Genomic DNA, 23,006 nt, shown 5'->3' with positions numbered 1-23,006 from the left:
TGTTGTTGACCAGCTTTCTTTACTATAGGATTTCCCTATGCTTTTTATATTTACTCAGTACTTACTAATTTCTTTTTACACAGAGCATCTAATAGTGCTGTTTCCTAAAGCACATTATGGGAACTATTGCTTACTTGTAAGGCAACTAACAAATTTAAATGTTGCATTGGTGCCATTATTCCTTTCATAATCACCATAAAAAGCCTTTTCCACAAAGTAGCATTATTGAATTGTTCTCTCTTATGCCACTGTTGAGAACTAAGGTGGTACTGTTTAAAGTACTCTTGAGTAATGAATAACTTTTAATGTTATTACACCTTTCAGTTTTAGTGTATTTGATAATATTTTTACATTAGTGATTCTTAGCCCTTGTTTCTTGACCCATCTTCTGGCAGTCTTATAGGATACTAGAGAATAGTACTTCAGAGTTAGGGATGCTTGGACAGGAGTCTGTGCTGAAGAATAGTTACTAGCCACACTAGCGAGTATTTGAGATGCGTCCTAGTTGTTTCAGATAAGGGAGGAGGATGGGAACAACCAAAGTAACTGAGTTGACCTCTACAGCCTTATGAAAGCTTTTTTTGTGTATCATTACCTTTTTTGTGAATGGTCCTATGGGATCCATTTATGGTAAAAGGGACACTGATCAACTCTACATTAGTTAGCACATACAGTTAAGAGGTATAGGCTCTGGTAGAACTTACTTGTCAGTGATAACGCTGTTCTCTAACATTACTATTAAAAGTAGAAAATCAACTCTGGTATATAAGGCAAAAGTCTTAGGGAAACTGTTTTCCAGATTGGGCAGCTGACTGACTCAGCTTTGAATAGCACAGAGGAGGGTATCTGCTTGTATACCACCCCAAAATTCTATAGTTTTTATCTCTTTGACCTTGTAAAATTTGTATATCCTGCTTTACAACCTTCAATCCGAAAGTCAAAATGATAATGGAGCTTAGATCCTTTAGACATACAGACTACATCATAATTTTAAGAAGGGTCCTTATGATAAGCCTCATCTGGCTTTTAAATACTAAATTTTCATTTGGTTACATTACATTAAAAGTTGCATTATTTTTGGAAAATTGGGACCATGTGGGTCTGATATGTGAATGCAGTATTCTTAATAGAAATACAGGATTCTGCTTTTAAATACTTACCTTCCTAGCAAAGTAGTTGTAACATCTTTATGCATGAAGTCCTGGTGGCCTTTTTATCCTTAAGTAGTATGTGTGGAGAATTCTTCTAAGACAGTCTTGTGAATACAAGATCAAGAGTCTTTACTAACCACAACGCTTGCATATTTATAATATATTCTGGGATAATTGAGTAAGTGCCTGTCATATTAGTTTTAATTTATAGTGGAAGTGATATCAACTATTCATTTATAAAATAGCTCATGGATTATTAAACAATCTCTTTTTCCTTTGGACAGCTGGAATGTTCTGAAGAACTGGGTGATCTTGTGAAATCTGTGGATCCTACCTTGGCACTTAGTGTGTACCTGAGGGCTAACGTCCCAAATAAAGTAATTCAGTGCTTTGCAGAAACAGGTCAAGTCCAGAAGATTGTTTTATATGCTAAAAAAGTGAGTTCAGTGAAACAGATTCTCAATATAACTTTGTCAAAACATTGAGAAATTCGCCTATAGGAACTGTCAGTGACTTTAATAGTGAATTTCTTTAAATTTAGAATTACTTGAAGAAGTATAAACATTCTATTTTAGTTCTCATATACAGAATTATGCTTATTCAGAGATGGAGACACTGGGGCACCTGGCTGGCGTAGTAAGCAGACATGCAGGGCTGATCGAGGGGTTGCGAGTTCAAGCCCCATGTTGGGTGGAGAGATTACTTTAAAAAAAAAAAAAAAAGATTAAAAAAAAAAATGGAGGCACTCTTGCTTGGCTTCTCAGAATTTAACATGTCAGGGGCCTGTTACCTGTTAGAACAAACTTCGAAATGGTCATTCATTGAAACTAAGTCAGTTATAAAAATTTATAGCTATTCATTCAGGTACGTTTACCACCAAGGTGTCTCTTTGCCTAATATAAACAAACCAGAGTCAGTTAGCATGTTAAGTTAAAACTGAGTTTGTACTTTCACCAGTAGTTCTATATTAGCAAAATTCTGTTGTAGAAAAAGCCTTTAAATGATATAAACATGAAACTTTGCATCAAAGTTGCAAATTTTTTTTCTATTTGTAGGTTGGATATACTCCAGACTGGATATTTTTGCTGAGAAATGTCATGCGTATCAGTCCAGATCAGGGACAGCAGTTTGCTCAAATGTTAGTTCAGGATGAAGAACCACTTGCTGATATCACACAGGTAAGGCATTAAAATGCATTCTGTAGAAGGTAAGATTTAAATAGGGAATGGAGGGATCTGGGTTTAAACAGCTTTGGAGAAAAATGGGTTATTAACCTTTCAATTTGTAGAAACTAGAGTGTGTTCATCTACATGCATAAACCTCGTGTCTTATTAAAAAATACAAAAACAAAAGTTGCAGAAGACTGGACGGGAAGATACCACCTATATACAGTTTTAAAACATGCAAAACAGGGGCACCTGGGTGGCTCGGTAGGTTGAGCATTCAACTCTTGATTTCAGCTCAGGTCTTTATCCCAGAATCCTGGGATTGAGCTCCAGGCTAGGCACAGAGCTTGTTTGGGATTCTTTTTCTCTCTCCCTCTCTTGTCCCTCTTCCCTGCTCACACACATGTGCTCTTGCTCTCTCTCAAATAAAAATTTAAAAAATGTGCAAAACAAACACCATCTTGTTTAGAGATGTATGTATTAAAAATATGAAAAATACATGGGAATAATAAAACACAAAGGATGGTTGCTACTGTTGGATGAGGGAAGAGATGCATAGAGGAGGTGGGAGTCACAGATTCCTTCTTATTTTGTATTTTAAATATTTCACTACAATTTTGAAGCTATTGTTTTGATTATATTGTGCTATTATATAGTATCTTGAAATACTTTGTTTTTACCAGAACTAAAAATAACTGCAGATGACAAAAATTTATTCTTAAATTGTGAAGTGATATTGTATAAATAATATTTAAATCTGGGATTTGGTCTGGCAATTTTTTATATGTAAAGTAAGAGATTTCATTTATGTATTGTCAACAGTATCATAGAGCAAGCTTTAAACATGTTAATTTCCTCTAAATCCTTTTTTTTCCAGATTGTGGATGTCTTTATGGAATACAATCTAATTCAGCAGTGTACTGCATTCTTGCTTGATGCCCTGAAGAATAATCGCCCATCTGAAGGTCCTTTACAGACACGGTTGCTTGAGATGAACCTTATGCATGCACCTCAGGTATGTTTTTTCCTGTTTTTTTTTAGGCATGTTTCCAACATTGTTTTAGTAGTTAATTAGAGCTGCTTAGATTAAGCTATTTGAAGCTACTGAGTTGCCTTTGTACTCTCTCCTTTATTAATTGACTACTGAATCTTCATGTGTAATCTAGGTATAGAATTAATATAAATGGGGTATAAAATAAATTTGTCCTATTTGTGTTTTTATAGGTTGCAGATGCTATTCTAGGGAATCAGATGTTTACACATTATGACCGGGCTCATATTGCTCAGCTGTGTGAAAAGGCTGGTCTACTGCAGCGTGCATTAGAACACTTCACTGATTTATATGACATAAAGCGTGCAGTTGTTCACACCCATCTTCTTAACCCTGAGGTATTATAGTCTTACCTAACAGAAGCTATTATGATTAACTGGTTTATTGAAAATTTGTTTGTAGCACTGAATAATAGTAATTTCATTCCACCATTAGGTTCAATGTTATTTTATTTATTTATTTATTTATTTATTTACCTACCTACCTACCTACCTACCTACCTGCCTGCCTGCCTGCCTGCCTACCTGCCTGTTTATTTTGTCCTCTAGTGGTTAGTGAATTACTTTGGGTCCTTATCAGTAGAAGACTCCCTAGAATGCCTCAGGGCCATGCTGTCTGCCAATATTCGTCAGAATCTGCAGATCTGTGTTCAAGTGGCTTCCAAGTATCACGAACAACTGTCAACTCAATCTCTGATTGAACTTTTTGAATCTTTCAAGAGTTTTGAAGGTAATTAAGAGTTTCTGAATTGTTTTAAATTAAGATAGCCAAGAGGGGGTTGTTACAATCATGGGCTGTTGGAAATTCTTTCTACAAGATCAGTTTTATGGGATAGTTTTGAGTTTTATTTAATAAATGTCAACTCTTTTGTGCCAAGTTCTGGGGATGTGCAGTGAACGAGACTGTCTGCTTGGATATTTTAGAGGTGAATTAAAGGCAGAATTTTAAGACCTAAATATATGTAGTAGCTTTTTCAGAATTGTATAAAATAAAAATACGAATGATGAGGTATAATAAGATTTCATGCTTATGTTGTCTGAATCTTACAGTGGCAAATGTTTCTAGCCAAGGACATTTTGTAACTTGTCACTATATAGTGGGTTTTCTCCATCTTCGCACTATAGTTAATTTAGGCTGGATAATTTATTTCGGGGGTGGGTTGTCATGTGCATGCAGGATATTCAGTAGCACCCCTGGCTTCTGCCCGGTAGATGCTAGTAGCATCAGCTGCACCAGTTGTGGCCACTAAAAGTGTCATCACACATTGCCAAATGTCTGTCTTCTGGGAAGGAAATCACCTCATTTGAGAATCACTGCTGTACCAAGTACTAAATCACTGTTGGGTTACTCTTGGGTTTATTACCTTTTTTTCCCTTTTTGTCATAACTGTTCTCAATAGAAGGAATGAGAGATTTCTACTAGTTTTCTCTTTCTGTATGTTAACTATGCACGAGGGGCGCCTGGGTGGCGCAGTCGGTTAAGCGTCCGACTTCAGCCAGGTCACGATCTCGCAGTCCGTGAGTTCGAGCCCCGCGTCAGGCTCTGGGCTGATGGCTCAGAGCCTGGAGCCTGTTTCCGATTCTGTGTCTCCCTCTCTCTCTGCCCCTCCCCCATTCATGCTCTGTCTCTCTCTGTCCCAAAAATAAATAAACGTTGTTAACTATGCACTAAATTGATTTTGTTCATTCAAGTACAGTGTCTAATAGCCACGTGTAGCCACATAAAGTAATTAAAATTGAATACAATTAAAATTTTAGATCTTTAGTTACAGTAGCCACATTTCAGGTACTTAATAGCTGTATGTGGTTAGCAGCTCCCATGTTGGACAGTGCAGATCTAGAACATTTTCATCATTGCAGAATGTTCTGTTGGACAGCACTGTATTAAATTCTTTTCAAACTGCTTTTGTGTTTTTCCTATTAACTACATATAGGAAAAACCTGCTATAGGGGACATTTAAAATTTCTCACAGGGAATATGGTGTGATTATTAACTTTCATACTAAGTAGCTGTCCCCCTATTTCTCAGCTACTAGAAGACATTGAATTGTTCTGTAGGGATTAAAGTGTAAGTCCATTTATTGAACTGATTACTAGATTAATTAGTATTCTTAATTGAGCTATTCTTAATTGAGCGTTTTGGGGGGGGGGCTTATTCAACATAACTTTTTAAACTGAGGTATAATTGTCATAGTATTTTTAATTGCTTAAATATTTTTCAGTTCTATCATTCTCAGAGGTGTATGTATCCTTAATTTCAGTTATTTGTCTCTTTAAGGTCTCTTTTATTTTCTGGGATCCATTGTTAACTTTAGTCAGGACCCAGATGTGCACTTTAAGTATATTCAGGCAGCTTGCAAGACTGGGCAGATCAAAGAAGTAGAAAGAATCTGCAGAGAAAGCAACTGCTATGATCCTGAGCGAGTCAAGAATTTTCTCAAGGTAAGTGGTTTTGAGTAATGCACCTTCTGGTTGGATTGACAATCAACAGTTCTACGTGGGTTTCATCATAGTTTGAAAATATCTTTTTTTCCCTAAACGGGGAAATTTTTAACATTCTTGTATTTTGTGCTCAATTATTTCTTCCAAATGTGATACTCTGTGGTTTCCTCTGAAATAGGGAGGGAAATTGGTAAATAATACCTAAGAATGACGAGCTCTTAAAAAAGAAAAAAAGAATGACCATCTCTTTAAAAGAAAAAAAAAATAGCACTATGTCAAAGGAATTTCCTTTCTTTTATTTCAGTTTTGAAAAGTGGTTGGAGATTCTCCATGTCATTTTAGAATTTCATGTATGCTCCTTTTGAAGATTAAGATCAGCTTGCCCTCAGTGTCCTTTTCAGGAGCCTCTATTATATACAAAGCATTCTGTTATCTGAGAAACATCAGTTTACTTCTTATCAAATTATCTTTTCTCTAGAAACTGAGTGTTAATTATATATAGTTCATTAAACTGAAGGTAAGATCAAACAGAAAAAACCCTCACTCCGTGGCACTAGTTATAGAGAAGTAAGAACTGCCTGTGTTGGTGTGAAGAGTAATGGTTAAAAGATCTTTAGCTCTTTAAAACATACTTAAGGGCACCTGAATTTGTTTAATGTTTACTTAACTTTATTTATACCCACTAGTTCCATTGTGAAAAAAATAAAACTTCAGAATTGGCATTTGTCGATAAAAATCAGGTAGACTATGGAACACTCAGATTACCCCTTTAAAATATATGTATTTATATATTTCGTATTTGAATTATATGGAATGATTCCAGAAACTGTGTATAAAATTCTTAAGTATTTTGTGCCTTTTGGAAGCATTTTACCTTGAAACTAAAACCAAAATGTTTATTTTGTAATTCAGTAAAAAACATAGGCTTTTCCTATTCCTACACTGTTATTTTGGATAATCTATAGTTTTCTTAACTGCTCCTTTGAAGAATCACTACTGGGTTCTAGATTAAATAGCTAAACTCTTAGAGGTTTTCGTGTAATGTAGTAGTTAAAATGTAGAAGTTGCCCCATAGTTTAGATTAAAAGATAAACACTCCCCCAGAGTATAACTTTATAATATCTTGGCCATCATGAGTATTCTGAGTAGCCTGGCCAGTCTGATGTATTTGAATCCATGTCTTTCTGGTGTCAAAAAGCCCTCCAAAGGAGAAGTATTTGATACTTCATGCTTGACTAGAGTATCCATGACAATAGTTCACTTTCTCCTTTGAGTATTGGCACTGTTTCCTTTTTTTAAAAATACTACCAGACTCTTACACTATCTTTTTTATTGTTAGGAAGCTCTTGACTGTTAAGCTTCAGTTGTCATTTCTTTAGAATTGTGTTTTGTATTTTTGAGTCGTTTATGTGCAAAACGAGACTAAATTAACTTTTTCACTTAATTATCTTAAACTTAAAAAAAAAAAAAAGATCTTCTGGATTCTAGCATGGTGCAGTCATAGGTTGCTTAGCCCCCTTGAGATGTAATGAGAGAGGACTCCCCTTCCATACATCACACTATGAATTAGGTGCAGATCTGGTAGAGTAGGGAAATGGATATGGATTTTGGGCTTTTAAACTAGTCAGACCTGGTTCAAATTCTATTTCTGTTATTGGCTATTATTCAGTATCTGTCTGTTATCTCAGGCAAATTAACTAGTATGCCTTAGTCTTGGTTTCTCCAACCAGAAGCTGTGTTGATCAAGTCAAGTACCTTGTATGCCATAGGTGTTCAAGTGATAACTCTTGTTAATATACTGTATTGGTGGGCCTGAAAATAAGGTAGAATCAGCCTACATATGCTCTCTTTCTATCAGGCAGGTTTTCTTTTTGGTTTTAAGTTATTCCTGACTTTGTGAAGGAATTTTAATTCCAGCCTAAGTTAGATGTAAACCTCGTGTCTTATCTTCAGTCTGATATGGAAGCTCAGTACTAAGATGCTACTGTTGTTTTCAACCTTTCACCTCAGTGGTAAGAATGAACATACTAGGCCCTTTACTCACTTTACTTATTGACCTGTATAGCGTAGCTACAATGCTGCATCTCATCATCACTGTCATTAAACTTCAGTTTGGAGGTGTTAGCTATATGAGAATTGGTGGTATAAGTAAACTGTAGTAAGAAAAGTAATCTTGAACATTGAAGTGCCATTTACATGTTAGCCACGAGGAATACAGAGATTGGTAGATTATGACTTCTCTTTAAAGTAGCTTGTGAGCCAGGATGAAATGATATCATTAGCATCATCTGACTCACGCATTAACCCTGTGGAACTGTGGCTGTCTGTAGAAAGCATGGAACTGTTCTTCAGACCCATGATGTGCTTCCTGCTGCCTTTGATCTTATTTTTTATCCTTTTTCTTTTCTGGTTGTACTTAAACCATACTTGCCTGTTTGTTATTCCTGCACCTCTCTGCCTCTCCTGCCTCAGGACCTTTGCTTGTGCCCTTTCTACTTTTTTTTTTTCCCTTCAAATCTTTTACCTTCGTTCAGATTTCTGATGAAATGTCATGAGAACGGATGATGTCTCAGCTTACCCTTCTTAGAATAAAACCTATCCCTATTCCATCCTGCCCTCCCCCATATCCTGCTTTATTTTTCTTTAGAACATTTAACACTATAAGACATTGTTTTTCCCCCACTAGAACATAAGTTCCTTGAGGGAATGCTGCAGTGCATAAGAACAGTGTCTGGTATGGAGGTACTCAGTAAATATTAGTTAAGTGAATAACTTAATGTTTAAGAAAACCTCTGAATGTGTTTATATAATTTCAGTTTTGATCTTAAAATCTTTAACCATAATTGCTAATGGGTAGCCTTTTATTTTAGTAAATAATTAAAAATATTAATAGCATCACTGTCATGTATGAAGTCATACATGATAGGATAAAAGGATATCCTATCATGGATACGATAAAGGATAAAAAGGGTAAAAGGATAAAAAGGATAAAAAATAAGATTGCAAATTTAGGCAATCAAAAAAATACTAGTTTTTATCTACTTTTTCAATCTTAAATTGTCTTTGCCAGCAGAAATTTTAAACACTCATGCATGAGAATAGAACATCTAAGTAATCTTACATACTTCCAAGTGTATTTCCTAAGTGGTAAAATAAAGTCTATAATATTTTATGTGGTTATTAAAGAGAGTAAAGAGGACTAGTGTGTTGATCCACTTTTTGATGTTCATTTAGTAGGAAAAACTTGGCCAACTGAAATCGGTTGGATAGGTAGATCCAGCATTTTGTCTAGAAATGATTCTAGCAGCTATTAGTAGAGAGTTTCCATGGTGCTAAATAAATAACAACACATGCTTTAGACTTTCCTTAATGTGAAAAATCTGCAGCTGGACTTCCACTTCAGATTTACAGCCATTTTGATTTTTTTATTCCAGGATTTCTCCTGACTCCTAGATTTAGTTTGGTGTTACACTCTAATCACTTCATAGGCTAATTTTCAGTTACTTGTAATTGGATGAGTGATGTGTGCTAAACTTAGGAACCATTTTTTTGTAACATTGCAAATGTTCTTAGTGGCTGTCCATTGGGGAAAGTCCTATCCTGCTTAGTTCTCCTTGCTTAGTAGACTGTCATAGAGGAATCATTTATTGAGGAATGTTTTACTTTGTATAAATGAATTCCTGATGGAAACTGTTGTTTTTTGTGCTGTACCTTATGTCTGTGGAATGTAACAGGACATGTATCAGGTAAATGCCCAGTGTAGGTCTTATCTACCTGTCTGTAACATCTGTGTAAATCTGTAAGTAGGATTATAGCTTGGTATTTGTAATGGTAAAAGCAACTGGTAATTTAAAGATGTCTTTTCTTTATGTGCTTTTTTCTTTTTTTAACCTTTTTCTTATCACAGCAGCATGTGGTATATTCGTGGCTGTCACCATTATGCTGCTCCTTGTAGGCTTTATCGTAATAGTGTTAGGGGCTAGCCATATAGATTGGAATTTGGGAGGGATAAAAAATCATTAGTTTGCAATAACTATGAGCCATTTTTGCCATTTTGACAATGTGACTGTAATTCTTAAATCAACACTCAATTCAGTTGAAATGTTACTGTTAAAGTCCCCAGTGTGATGGTTTTCTATCCTGAATGCCACTGGTGGCTCACAAATCTTAATTTGTTACTTTTTTTTGGTAAATGGTACATGTGGAAAGGACCTTTATGTGAGCCTCTCCCACCAGTGTAGAATAGATTCCCCTATTTTACATAGATTCGAAAGCTCACAGAAGGAGACAATTACGGCTTTTTTTGTTGTTGTTCTTTTTTCAGGAAGCGAAGCTAACAGATCAGTTACCACTTATCATTGTGTGTGATCGGTTTGACTTTGTTCATGATTTGGTGCTCTATTTATATAGAAATAATCTTCAAAAGTATATAGAGATATACGTACAGAAGGTAAGTAATACTTAAAAGTACCATATTGGGGGCGCCTGGGTGGCGCAGTCGGTTAAGCGTCCGACTTCAGCCAGGTCATGATCTCGCGGTCCGTGAGTTCGAGCCCCGCGTCAGGCTCTGGGCTGATGGCTCGGAGCCTGGAGCCTGTTTCCGATTCTGTGTCTCCCTCTCTCTCTGCCCCTCCCCCGTTCATGCTCTGTCTCTCTCTGTCCCAAAAATAAATAAAAACGTTGGAAAAAAAAAATTTTTAAAAGTACCATATTGTAGATTGTACTTCTCACACTATGGAAATCTTCATATCTTTCTGAAACTCTGTACATAATGGGAGTGGTCTGCTACAGTGGCTTTCAACTTTTTTTTTTCCCCTTCAGAAAAAGGGGAATCCTTATTTAGATTAGAATTTTGCATTCAGGTATAAGTATGTAAACCAGAACAAACTGCCGTAGATGAAAAGTTGGGTGACACCTACACACAACTTACTTGGTGACCTAACCCCTGAGGTGTTTGTGTGGAAGCCGTAGACTTTGAAAGCACAGTAAAACCATCTTAAATACTGATCTTAGAAACTTTACCTTCTAACTCCAGAAATCAAAAGGCAGTTCTGCTGTAATGGAGGCCTTTAAATTAGTCTTCTGTACACATTCTGTGACTGTAGCTTCTTTGGACTTATTTAATTTGTGTGGAGCGATGCTGAGGTAATTATTTAACCAAGCCACACTTCCTGCTAACTTTTCCTGTCTACTTGCAAATTTAAACTCTCGGTTTATTACTGAATTTTAAAACTGAGCTAAAAAAGGGAAATGAGTTTAATTTTTTTAAAACTTCTTTATGCTTTCTTTGCTTATTAAAGATAACGACATTTTTTTTTTAACCATAGGTGAATCCGAGTCGACTTCCTGTGGTTATTGGAGGATTGCTTGATGTTGATTGCTCTGAAGATGTCATTAAAAATTTGATTCTTGTTGTAAGAGGTCAATTCTCTACTGATGAGCTTGTAGCTGAGGTTGAAAAAAGAAACAGGTGTGGTACCATTTTGACCTATATAACTGGGATAAATCAGTCTCTCTTAGCTTGGTAATGGATAAAAATACAACCTGTCATTTGCCTAAAAGCTGTTTAATAAAATGTGGATCATGATTCCCTGGAGACATCTAATTTAGAAGTGATAAGTTAGCTGTAGGTGCTGAAAGAAATCTGTTTTCTAAAACATTACAGCTTTGTCATATAGACATTATTTGCATGTTTTTAATTACAGCTGTGTGATTTGACTGTTTTTAATGTAAACTATGTAAAAGCCTCTTTTTACTTAGTTACAGTACCACTATTTTAGTAACTGATTCTTCTCTGATTAATTTTTCTCAAGTATAATGAGAGAAAAGGGTCCCTGCATAACTCTGGGGTTAAACTGATTTTTAATTTGAACCTTAATGTGATAATATGAATTCTGAATTTCCAGTAGAGGAAATTTCTAAAATTTTTTTCTAAAAATTTATTGTACCATGAAGTCTTTTTTTTTTTAGCTGGGACATTTTGATGAACTAGTATGTTTAGAAAGTGTGGATAGAGTAAATGAGATTGGCGGGTTGGTATAATAGTGGGAAATTACTCTGGCTTTGAAAGATAACGAGAAACCCTATGGGATTTAATTTTAACCGGGGTTGGTATAGGTGTCCTAATAATGGTATTCATAGAATTCGTATTTGAATATTACAAACATAGAAAAATTCTGTACTTGGGGCGCCTGGGTGGCGCAGTCGGTTGGGCGTCCGACTTCAGCCGGGTCACGGTCTCGCGGTCCGGGAGTTCGAGCCCCGCGTCGGGCTCTGGGCTGATGGCTCGGGGCCTGGAGCCTGTTTCGGATTCTGTGTCTCCCTCTCTCTCTTCCCCTCCCCCGTTCATGCTCTGTCTCTCTCTGTCCCAAAAATAAATAAACGTTGAAAAAAAATTTTTAAATAAAAAAAAAAAAAAGAAAGAAAAATTCTGTACTTAAGTACAATGCAGATCAAGAATACTGATTTTAAAAGCTTGAGCCTAATTTGAACTGATTATAGTTCATAACAATTTAATATTTAGAAGGAGGTTTCAGTTGACTCTTAAATCTTAATACCTGAAAACAATCTTGTTTGTTGTGTATTCTAAGCCAATAGCCAGATAGTTACAGCTAGACAATTTGGTCTTTAAGTTACAAGTTATATTGTGATAAACTAGATTCACACCTGAGACACTAGTCTAAATGTGCCTTAACTAATCTATATTCTTTCGATTGCCATGGCATATCTGCTTGGATTGCATGTGTTTATAGGATCTTGAATTTTTGCCTTAATACAAAAGTTGTGTCTTTACCCTAATGGGAGTGTATTCAAAATAACTACATGAATTTGGTAGCCAAAATATGGCCTACTGTTTTTCCTCTGGGTGCTTGTAATACTTAACCATGGTCAAAAGAGTGTTAGTCATCAGGACCATTGAAACATAAGCTACAGTGTAGTGAAACCATGATACTTGGTGGAGTGATCATATGACTGGCAGTATTATTAAACCTAGAGTTTCTTTTTTCTTTTCTTTTCTTTTTTTTTTTTTTAAACCTAGAGTTTCTAATGCTACCAGATTTTTTTCCCATTGTGTATTTAGGGTACTGACCCCTGTGGCTATAGGTAATGTCTGTTAATTGTGTTAAAATTGTAAGAAACGTTAGGTAATCTGGCCTTTTTTCTCATACCACATACTCTTCTTCCAAATATCTAGATATTTTGTCCAGTATAAAAAAGAACAACATGAATCTGTGAATCTCTTCTTTCTATATTCTATCTAGATAATGTGGCAGATAGGTCTAGGAGACTCTAAGGCTATCTTCTGTGTAATGGGCAAATCATTTAATCATCTCTGAATCTTAATTTCCCAGTTGGTAATGGAATTTTTGAGAATTCAAAATCATTTATGGGAAAACATTATATACCATATAAGGTATTTCTGTATTTAGCATGTCAAGAGTTGTGTGTGTTTTGTTTTGTTTTTTTATAATACAGCATGTGTGGTTTTGTGTGTGTGTGTGTATGTGTGTGTTTTTTTTTAATACTAGATTGAAACTGCTTCTGCCTTGGCTAGAGGCCAGAATTCATGAGGGCTGTGAGGAGCCTGCTACTCACAACGCATTAGCCAAAATCTACATAGACAGTAATAACAACCCAGAGAGATTTCTTCGTGAAAATCCTTATTATGACAGTCGTGTTGTTGGAAAGTATTGTGAGAAGAGAGATCCACATTTGGCTTGTGTTGCTTATGAACGTGGCCAGTGTGATCTGGAACTTATTAATGTGAGTACTAATAGCTGAATGTGTACAGAGAGAAGGCTGAGTTTTTTAAAACCTGTTGCATAATGTTAAATTAGTGAATTTTGAGTTTAACAGTGGCTTTAGGTAATACAGAGCATTTCTTGTAGATGAGTGCTTTTTTAAAAAACTTTATTTGACAATAATTGTGAATTTAAAGTGGCCAAAATAACAAATTAAGTCTATCTTCACTTATTAACATTTTAATCCAGTAGTTTTCTCACTGTGTTTCATACATTGTCTCATACATAAACACACATACACACCATACATATGTATATGTGCGCACATAGGAGAGTAAGTTGCATACCTCTTCAGTGTATAATCCTAAGAGTAAGGAATTCTGTTTCATAACCACACTGTAGATACCAACTTTAGTTATTTTGACACTGATAGAATACTTTAATACCTGTTTTAGTCTAGTTTTGTCATTGACCCAGTCAGTGACATTTTATAACATTTTTTTTCTTTTAGTATAGGATTACATGTTGAATTTTAATAACAACTTGGTTGTGACTTATTCAGGTTTATATGTAAAAGTAATGGATTTTTTCACAATGAAACAATAAAAAGTGTGTATATAAAGGAAATAACCTTTAAAGTAGTCTATAAGAAGTCTTTACTTTTTACCTTGAAACTAACCTGTTAATATCTTACTTAGGTTTGCAATGAGAATTCCCTCTTCAAAAGTCTTTCCCGCTATTTGGTACGCCGAAAGGATCCAGAATTATGGGGTAGTGTGCTGCTGGAAAGTAATCCTTACAGGAGACCCCTTATTGACCAGGTAAAATTGGCAAATGTATTTAAGGTTCTTTTTTTTTAATGTTTATTTATTTTTTGAGAGAGAGTGCATGCAAGTGAGGGAAGGGGCAGAGAGAAGAGGGAGAGAGAAATCCCAAGCGTGTTCAACACTTGTCAGCAGAGTCTGATGAGGGGCTGGAACTTGCAAACTGTGAAATCATGACTTGAGCTGAAACCAAGAGTCAGGACACTTAACCAACTCAACCATCCAGGCACCCCTTAAGTCTCATCTTTTTAACTACAAATAAAACCTTTCCTGTCATCGTATACCCATATGTACTTAAATGGATCATATTTTACTATAAGAGAAGACTGTAAAAAAGAATGAAATAAAATTATACTAATACATATACACATGTTTATATATATATAAATTTACACACATTGTAAATTGAAAACATTTTTTAAAACCATGAAAAATTTTTTTAAAAAGTAAAAATTGAATGTTGTTATAATGGTTCTTAAATTCTCCTGGTTGAAGTATAAATATGGAAGAGAATAAATCAAAAGCTGTTAATTCTTCATTCCTCTCCTAGGAAGCATTTCTAAGGAAAACTCCCATGTTAGATACAAAGCTTCCTATTAAAGAATCTGGGAGCCATATAACTATCAAAACATGGAGGAATTAGTCTGTATTGCCACATCTATGTAGTTGAATCATATGTAGTCATTAAAGTGATAATGAGGAGTGGTTATTGTGGATAATGTTTTAATCAGGAAAAAAAAGATAGAAATTATGTAATTAGGGTGATTTTTTTCAGAAGAATGGGTATATGTGGATGATATGGGTATATGTGGATTTGTGTAGAAAACACCTTTGTGTGGTAAATGTAAAGGTATTTTTCCTATGCCAGATTATTCTCATTAGATAATGTCTTCATAACCACCCTGATTTTTAGTACTTAACTCTATATGTATTCTATAGGTTGTACAGACAGCCTTGTCTGAAACTCAGGACCCTGAAGAAGTGTCAGTAACTGTCAAGGCTTTTATGACTGCAGACCTTCCTAATGAACTCATTGAACTGCTGGAGAAAATTGTCCTTGATAACTCTGTATTCAGTGAACACAGGTATGCTATAAGAAGGGTCCATTGGCTCTTTATATTCAGTCTTTTTTTTTTTTTTCTTTTTTTTAATGTATTTTGAGAGAGAGTGAGAGAAAGCGAGCAGGGGAGGGGCAGAGAGAGAGGGAGAGAGAGAATCCCAAGCAGGCTCTACACCATCAGTGTGGGGCATGAGGAGGAGCTTGAACTCGCTAATCATGAGGTCATGATCTGAGCCCAAACCAAGAGTCAGATGCTTAACCAGCTGAGCCACCTAGGCACCCCCCTCTTATATTCAGTCTTTAATTGTGGCTTTTCAGTTTTGAGAAGGAACAAAAAGAAAAAGACTAGAGAATGTTGTCTGAATTATTACTCTTCTCATACACTCCTCATCCTGCCATTGAGACAAAAAAAAACTCTTCATAGCTGTAGTGTTTATTCTTCATGACTAATAAGCTTTTGAAATAATACATCCAAAAATTTTTTTTTTCCTTAAAAGGAATTTGCAAAACCTCCTCATCCTCACTGCAATCAAGGCTGACCGTACACGTGTTATGGAGTATATTAACCGCCTGGATAATTATGATGCCCCAGATATTGCCAATATCGCAATCTGCAATGAGTTGTTTGAAGAAGCATTTGCCATTTTCCGGAAATTTGATGTCAATACTTCAGCAGTGCAGGTAGGTCTTCAGATTGCCTAAGTTGATTTACTGAAGGTACTGCCTTCTCTTGATTATTGTATGCTATACAGGCCTGTCAGGCCTGGCATAATTGATGGTTTGGGCAGTAGAAAAAGCAATAAAATCCTAACCATTTACATGTAATTGCTGTGTGGCCAGATTCATTCTACTGTAACCCTAATTCAGAAATTGGTTGCCTAGGTCTTGATTGAACATATTGGAAACTTGGACCGGGCATATGAGTTTGCTGAACGCTGCAATGAACCAGCGGTCTGGAGTCAGCTTGCAAAAGCCCAGTTGCAGAAAGGAATGGTGAAAGAAGCCATTGATTCTTACATCAAAGCGGATGATCCTTCATCCTACATGGAAGTTGTTCAGGCTGCCAACACCAGTGGTATGACTTCTTTTATGTGTTTGTGACCTCAGAAAATGTACTGAAGCTATGATTAGCCCTAAGCATTAGGACATCGGTCTGTTCTGAATTTATATAGGAGTTAGATATTGCACGGTTACTTGTGAAGACATTTAGCACTCCATCTTAGTCCACATACAGAAAGGCTGCATTTTGTGAACTTACAAAGGTCCATAGGGAAGATTAAAATTCTCATAAAATTCTGATCGAGTTCTAATCTTACAACTTCAAGGAAAAGGATAATTAATAAAGGGGGAATTCAACTGTTCATTTGGTCAGTGATAATACAGAAATGGAACAGGAATTTTGCCATTTTAGATGCATTTCATTGTTTAGATTTGTTATTTTCTATATTGGTTCCTTAAAAAGGAAATTAACAATAATTTTCATTTATTTGAGTGAAAAATATTAGGATATTAGTGTTTGGATTTATTTTCTTCTTTATACCTAGGAAACTGGGAAGAACTAGTGAAGTACTTGCAGATGGCCCGTAAGAAGGCTCGTGAATCCTATGTGGAGACAGAATTGATATTTGCACTGGCTAAAACGAACCGCCTTGCAGAGTTGGAAGAGTTCATCAATGGGCCAAATAATGCTCATATCCAACAAGTGGGTTTCCTGTTCAGATTTTTTCAAAGTGTAGAAGTCAACTGTTAAGCAACTTTTTATTAGTAGGATCAACCCATCACAACTGATGATTCCAAAGGAAATACAGTGTTTATCAGTATTAAATTGAATTGTGACTTTGGAATGAGGATTGAGTTTAGGCCTACCAAAAATGGATTGTGTTTATTTGCGTTTGTTTGTTTCAGGTTGGTGATCGTTGTTATGATGAAAAAATGTATGATGCTGCTAAATTACTGTACAACAATGTCTCCAATTTTGGACGCTTGGCATCTACCCTCGTTCACCTGGGTGAATATCAGGCAGCTGTTGATGGAGCTAGGAAAGCTAATAGTACTCGAACATGGAAAGAGGTAATCTCAATACCAGTTTGAATGAAGAATTCAGATGTTTAGAAATCTCTTTAAACTGATTAATTGAATTAACCAGCCATGTTTACATTTGAGTTTATGTAGTTGAAATTTTTGTTATAGGTCTGCTTCGCCTGTGTAGATGGCAAGGAATTCCGTCTAGCTCAAATGTGTGGGCTTCATATTGTAGTACATGCAGATGAATTGGAGGAACTTATCAACTACTATCAGGTAATGAACAAGAGTCTTTTATTAGTTGAGATCTATTGCCACAGATAGTCTTAAACTTTAATTGCGTATTTCCCTTATTCAGGACCGAGGATACTTTGAAGAACTGATAACCATGTTGGAAGCAGCACTGGGACTTGAGCGAGCTCATATGGGAATGTTTACCGAATTAGCTATTCTATATTCTAAATTTAAGCCACAGAAAATGAGGGAGCATCTGGAGCTGTTCTGGTCCAGAGTGAATATTCCTAAGGTAATCAGCCTTTTAACATTGTGAGGTGGCTCTGTAGCTATAACTGAAACTTCAATGGGTTGCCTGGGTGGCTCAGTCGATTAAGCGTCCCAACTCTTCGTTTCGGCTCATGTCATGATCTCATGGTTTGTGCGTTTAGGCCCACTTCAGGCTCTGCACTGACAGTGTGGAGCTTGCTTAGGATTCTCTCTCCCTTTCTCTACCCCTCACCCATTTGCAACATGTGCACATGTGTGCATGCTCTCTCTTTCTCTCAAATAAACTTTCCTTCCTCTGTTTTTTTCTTTTTCTTTTCTTTTTTAAGCTTTAGCTAGAATTACAGACCCATATCTAAAGCAATTAAATCTCTCTTACATAGGTGCTTAGAGCTGCAGAACAAGCTCATCTCTGGGCAGAATTGGTGTTTTTGTATGACAAGTATGAAGAGTATGATAATGCCATAATTACTATGATGAACCATCCAACTGATGCATGGAAAGAAGGGCAGTTCAAAGATATTATTACCAAGGTGTGTATCTTCTTCAGAAGATACAAGCTTCAAAAGGAGCTCATTAGTAAATAACTCAACTTCTATGTGGACTTTTCCCACTTTAGGTTGCCAATGTGGAACTATACTACAGAGCAATACAGTTCTACCTAGAATTCAAGCCTCTGTTGTTAAATGATTTGCTGATGGTGCTGTCTCCACGGTTGGATCATACTCGTGCTGTCAATTATTTCAGCAAGGTAATTCTAAAAACTTCAAAACCTCGTAGTAGGGAGCTAAGACTTACATCGGTAACTGTTGTCTGTGGAACTTTAAGGATGTATTATGTTTGTAAAACACTCCTTATTTTAAAGGTTAAACAGCTACCACTGGTGAAACCATATTTGCGTTCAGTTCAAAACCACAACAACAAGTCTGTGAATGAATCACTGAACAACCTCTTTATTACCGAAGAAGATTATCAGGTAAAACTTTTAGTTCTTGCATATATTCTCAAAATTCAGGTTATAATTGGGTTATTGGTATGTTTTCGAGTAAAACCCTTTATCCCTTAGGTTTGTAAACAGTAGGTACTTGTATGCCTCGGATCTAATTTAGTGGTGTTTTCAGGATCAATAAATCTGACTTTTAAGTGCAAAGTTTGCAGAATTTTGCTTAGATCTTGTGTTGGTTAATGCTTTAGAAAAAATGTTATGGTTACTTCATCCCTAAACATCTTGATTGTAGGCAAGGTTCAAAGAGTTTTGGATTTTTTTAACTAGTCTGTAAAACTGATTTGGTATTAAGTGTATTTATTCACTGCTTTTCTTGCCCTGTAGCATATTAGTATCTGTCTTTTAATAAACTTGCCTTTGTGAAGAATTTTGCAAAAACAAAATTACAGTTAAGGTTAAGCTAGTTGCCTTTTTTCTTTCTCTTATTACCAACAAATGATGGGTTCAGATCCCATGCTTAGCTATATGACAAACTACCATGTCACATTGTATCAGAAGTTTCTCTGAAGCATAAAATCTTATCCTCCAAATTACAAATCCTGCCATTTTCGTAACTATTCAAAGTTTTGATACTGAAAACCTTGGAGAAAATTACAGAAGTTTTGTAGTACCTTTGAAGATTTTTGTTATACAGTCAGATTGAAGAACCTTGATACTTGTTCAGCTTACAACTTTCTGGTTTGATGCTTGAATCTAGGCTGTCATATTACAATGCTCATTGATCAAGTTGTATTCTATACATACACATCATACAGCATATCGATCACATCATATACAGTCAGTCATATACAGTAATGACTCCTTGATCAAGAATCATGGAATAAATTTTAAACTAAAATGAAACTGATTTGGCATTGGATGGCTTTTTTTTTTTCTTTTTTTTAAGGCTCTGCGAACATCTATAGATGCTTATGACAACTTTGACAATATCTCACTTGCTCAGCGTTTGGAAAAACATGAACTCATTGAGTTCAGAAGAATTGCTGCTTATCTCTTCAAAGGCAACAACCGCTGGAAACAGAGTGTAGAGCTGTGCAAGAAAGACAGTCTGTACAAGGTGGGAATGTTGGTGGGGGCCGGCCTATTAAGTCAAGTACTAGATGACCTGTTGTAACCCTATAATGGTGTATTAGAAGTGATTACAGGGGCACCTGGGAGGCCCAGTTGGTTAAGTCTCCGACTCATGGTTTCAGTTTAGGTGATGTTCTGACTGAGTTTGAGCCCTGTGTCCAGCTGTGAGCAGAGCCTGCTTGGGATTCTGTCTCTCTCTCTCCCTCTCTTTCTGCCCCTCTCACACTCGCTTGTACTTGCTCTCTGTCAAAGTAAATAAATTTAGAAGAAATTAAAAGAGAAGTGATTATGGTCTATACAAGTATTAGTCTTGCAAATGTGAGAATTGTCTTTAAGCCCCCATTTGAGGGAGGTGGTAATTAAGTCAATTTCTTGATTCTAGTGGTCATCTTATGTTCTGTCAAGCCACTCTCTGTTTAAAAAAAGATTGTTCACCCTATTTTTTTCTTTTCTTTCAACAAATCTTCAATTTAGATGATATAACTGGGATCCCCCACCCCCCATTGTATAATTGGTTTGCCATTTCAGCATATTTGAGTTTAATGTTTCACCATCATCCTTTCCTTTGAATAGGATGCAATGCAGTATGCCTCTGAATCTAAAGATACTGAATTGGCTGAAGAACTCCTACAGTGGTTTTTGCAGGAAGAAAAAAGAGAGTGCTTTGGAGCTTGTCTTTTTACCTGTTACGATCTTTTAAGGCCAGATGTTGTCCTTGAAACTGCATGGAGGCACAATATCATGGATTTTGCCATGCCCTATTTCATCCAGGTCATGAAGGAATACTTGACAAAGGTAATGGCGCCTCTGTGTGTATTCAGAACTACTTACCTTGAGGATATATAAAATTACACATGCAGGTCTATTTTTTTTCAAATTTTTTTTGTCTAGTGGAAGTAAGTCAATTTGATTGTCATAAAATATTCTCCAGAAATTTTTGATGTCTGACAAGTGACATTGAATGGAAAAGGGAACTCAAACATGTCAGTATGTTTACCCTCCATGTATTTCTGAGGGTGAATAGTATTACTTCTATATTGTATGTTTGTTTTTTTTTAACATCTGATAAAAAAAATTTTTTTTTTCCTGAAAATAACATCTTCCTCAAATCCGTTCTTGTGACTTAGATGTCCGTAACTTAGTAGTATAGATTCCCTTTTTTTTGGTTGCTTCTTGACTTTAATATGTATGCCTGTTTCTTTTTGGGAAGCAAAATCTTTATTCTTAACATCCTGTTAATTTTCTCAATATTTTGATAGTTTAACCCCTAATTTAAAAAAATCATAGGAGTTTAACATATTACCTAAAAGTGCATTAAACAAGCTGTGGTTATAATCATTTTATTAAATTCACTCCTCTTAGTGTCCCTTTTTGATACCATAATATTTTTTACTCACTAGATCCTCAACAGTTACTAGCTCTTTACTGTAGAACATTAAAAAAAAAAATGGTCCTAAAGGATCCATTTGTCAAAGCAAAAACATGCTTATTAAATTTGGAGTTTCCCATCTGATCTCTTCAGCATGCCGGAGTAAAGGGGGAAAAACAAAGTACCACTAACGGCCCCCAGTATGAATATTTCTTTAGGCTACCATCTAGTAGATACCATTGTGTCCAGTTATAATTTTTTAAGAATTAACATTTTTGGTATAAAAACTGCTTGAAATCCAGTGTAAGAAAACAGTTGCCTTATATTAGCTATAGATGAGAATAGCTTCTTTTTGTATGCATAATGCCAACTTATGAGACCTGGCTCTAAGCTGCTGTTAACCGAAATGCTGTAAGTTTTACTAGTGATTATGCTGCTTTCTTTCACACTGACTCTAGCACAAATTCTTCTGCAATAAGCTCTGAAGTTTAAAAAAAAGTTCTAAATTTTGCTTCCAGTATGCCCTTTATTTTCACTTTTCTCATGCCTTTTTTAGTGGTTAGATGTTTCTCCCCTAAACCTTTGTTGCTGATTCTACCTTTTTATGCTCAATATGGAATTTGATTTTTTTCTAAGCTGCACCTTCTGAATTCCTTTGCAGGTTGATGCAATAAAGGAAAAGGTGAAAGTTGATTCTTTTCCATCTTTAAGTCTGGAGGACTAAGTCTAAGGAATTTGCATGATTTTTTTCCTTCCTTTTCTACGCTGCTGCTGCTTTTTCCCCCCCAATAAATTTTCACTAAAGCCTCTGCAAGTCCCTTGAAACATAACTATAATAGAGCTGTAGGACATTAGTAGATGTTTGCTACTAATCGGCTAATAGGCTTTAGGAAGGGCAGGAGGCTAATCAGTAGTTGGTTCACAGTCTCTCTTAAATGTATTATTAAAAACTGAGCATGGTGAGTTTCCATATTAATTTCCAAAGTTTCAGGAAATTTCTCTTCCCTGTCAGGGTATCTGGACCATAATAGGATTTTCTTAATACTCTAAATAAATTTAAGCAGCCTCTGGTTTTATTTTGTGAGCTTGCCTGACAGTTGTTGAATTTATATATGTATATATGTGCCCTAAAAGGCTTTTGGTTTTTTTTTTTTTTTTGGTATTGAAGGACTGTGATCCAGTTTCTGATCTCTTGATTCTTACTAATTTTTTGCTGAAAGTAGATACAAGAGATACTAGCTGCTTCCGAAGAGACTTTCCTCATGTTTCTTCAGGTGTCCAGTTCTTATGGTGCTAGTCCGTTTTCAAGAGGAAACAAAACTTTTTTAATCACGAGAGTAGCTTGCTGTAATTGTTGCTAAGCAACACGGAATATTTCTGTATTTAATGAAGCAATATTAACTTCTTCCTGTAATAAGGGACACCTCTGAAGATACCTAAAATTTGCTTTCATTCATCTGTTGGCTTGTCCAAGGTCAAATTTAGGCACCTCTTGGTTGCTGCTTCCTTCATTGGCTTGTCTCCATCCCAATATAAATGAAACAAACTTAACGTCCGTTATCAAATTGTTGTAGTAAAAGGGTGGGAAGGTAAAGGAGAGTT

The 23,006-nt window shown here is 35.8% G+C and overlaps 1 protein-coding gene across 1 annotated transcript in view; it reads left to right on the top strand.

Annotated features, from left to right (window-relative positions):
* Positions 1–23,006, top strand: part of CLTC (clathrin heavy chain) — a 65,870-nt gene that overhangs the window by 36,670 nt on the left and 6,194 nt on the right. The window contains exons 9-30 of the mRNA XM_047834027.1: positions 1,436–1,588; positions 2,207–2,329; positions 3,195–3,332; positions 3,542–3,706; positions 3,917–4,097; positions 5,646–5,809; positions 10,134–10,259; positions 11,137–11,279; positions 13,339–13,573; positions 14,250–14,372; positions 15,315–15,460; positions 15,933–16,116; positions 16,318–16,510; positions 16,980–17,137; positions 17,341–17,505; positions 17,626–17,733; positions 17,816–17,983; positions 18,342–18,491; positions 18,578–18,709; positions 18,824–18,934; positions 19,851–20,021; positions 20,609–20,830. Of these exons, the coding sequence (XP_047689983.1) occupies positions 1,436–1,588; positions 2,207–2,329; positions 3,195–3,332; positions 3,542–3,706; positions 3,917–4,097; positions 5,646–5,809; positions 10,134–10,259; positions 11,137–11,279; positions 13,339–13,573; positions 14,250–14,372; positions 15,315–15,460; positions 15,933–16,116; positions 16,318–16,510; positions 16,980–17,137; positions 17,341–17,505; positions 17,626–17,733; positions 17,816–17,983; positions 18,342–18,491; positions 18,578–18,709; positions 18,824–18,934; positions 19,851–20,021; positions 20,609–20,830 (3,459 nt within the window). The remainder of the gene's footprint in view (positions 1–1,435; positions 1,589–2,206; positions 2,330–3,194; positions 3,333–3,541; positions 3,707–3,916; positions 4,098–5,645; positions 5,810–10,133; positions 10,260–11,136; positions 11,280–13,338; positions 13,574–14,249; positions 14,373–15,314; positions 15,461–15,932; positions 16,117–16,317; positions 16,511–16,979; positions 17,138–17,340; positions 17,506–17,625; positions 17,734–17,815; positions 17,984–18,341; positions 18,492–18,577; positions 18,710–18,823; positions 18,935–19,850; positions 20,022–20,608; positions 20,831–23,006) is intronic.

Source organism: Prionailurus viverrinus, chromosome E1, assembly GCF_022837055.1.
Source record: "Prionailurus viverrinus isolate Anna chromosome E1, UM_Priviv_1.0, whole genome shotgun sequence".
Taxonomy (NCBI): Eukaryota; Metazoa; Chordata; class Mammalia; order Carnivora; family Felidae; genus Prionailurus; species Prionailurus viverrinus.
Note: the sequence above shows the minus strand (reverse complement) of the source record. Positions and strands in the feature narration are given on the sequence as shown.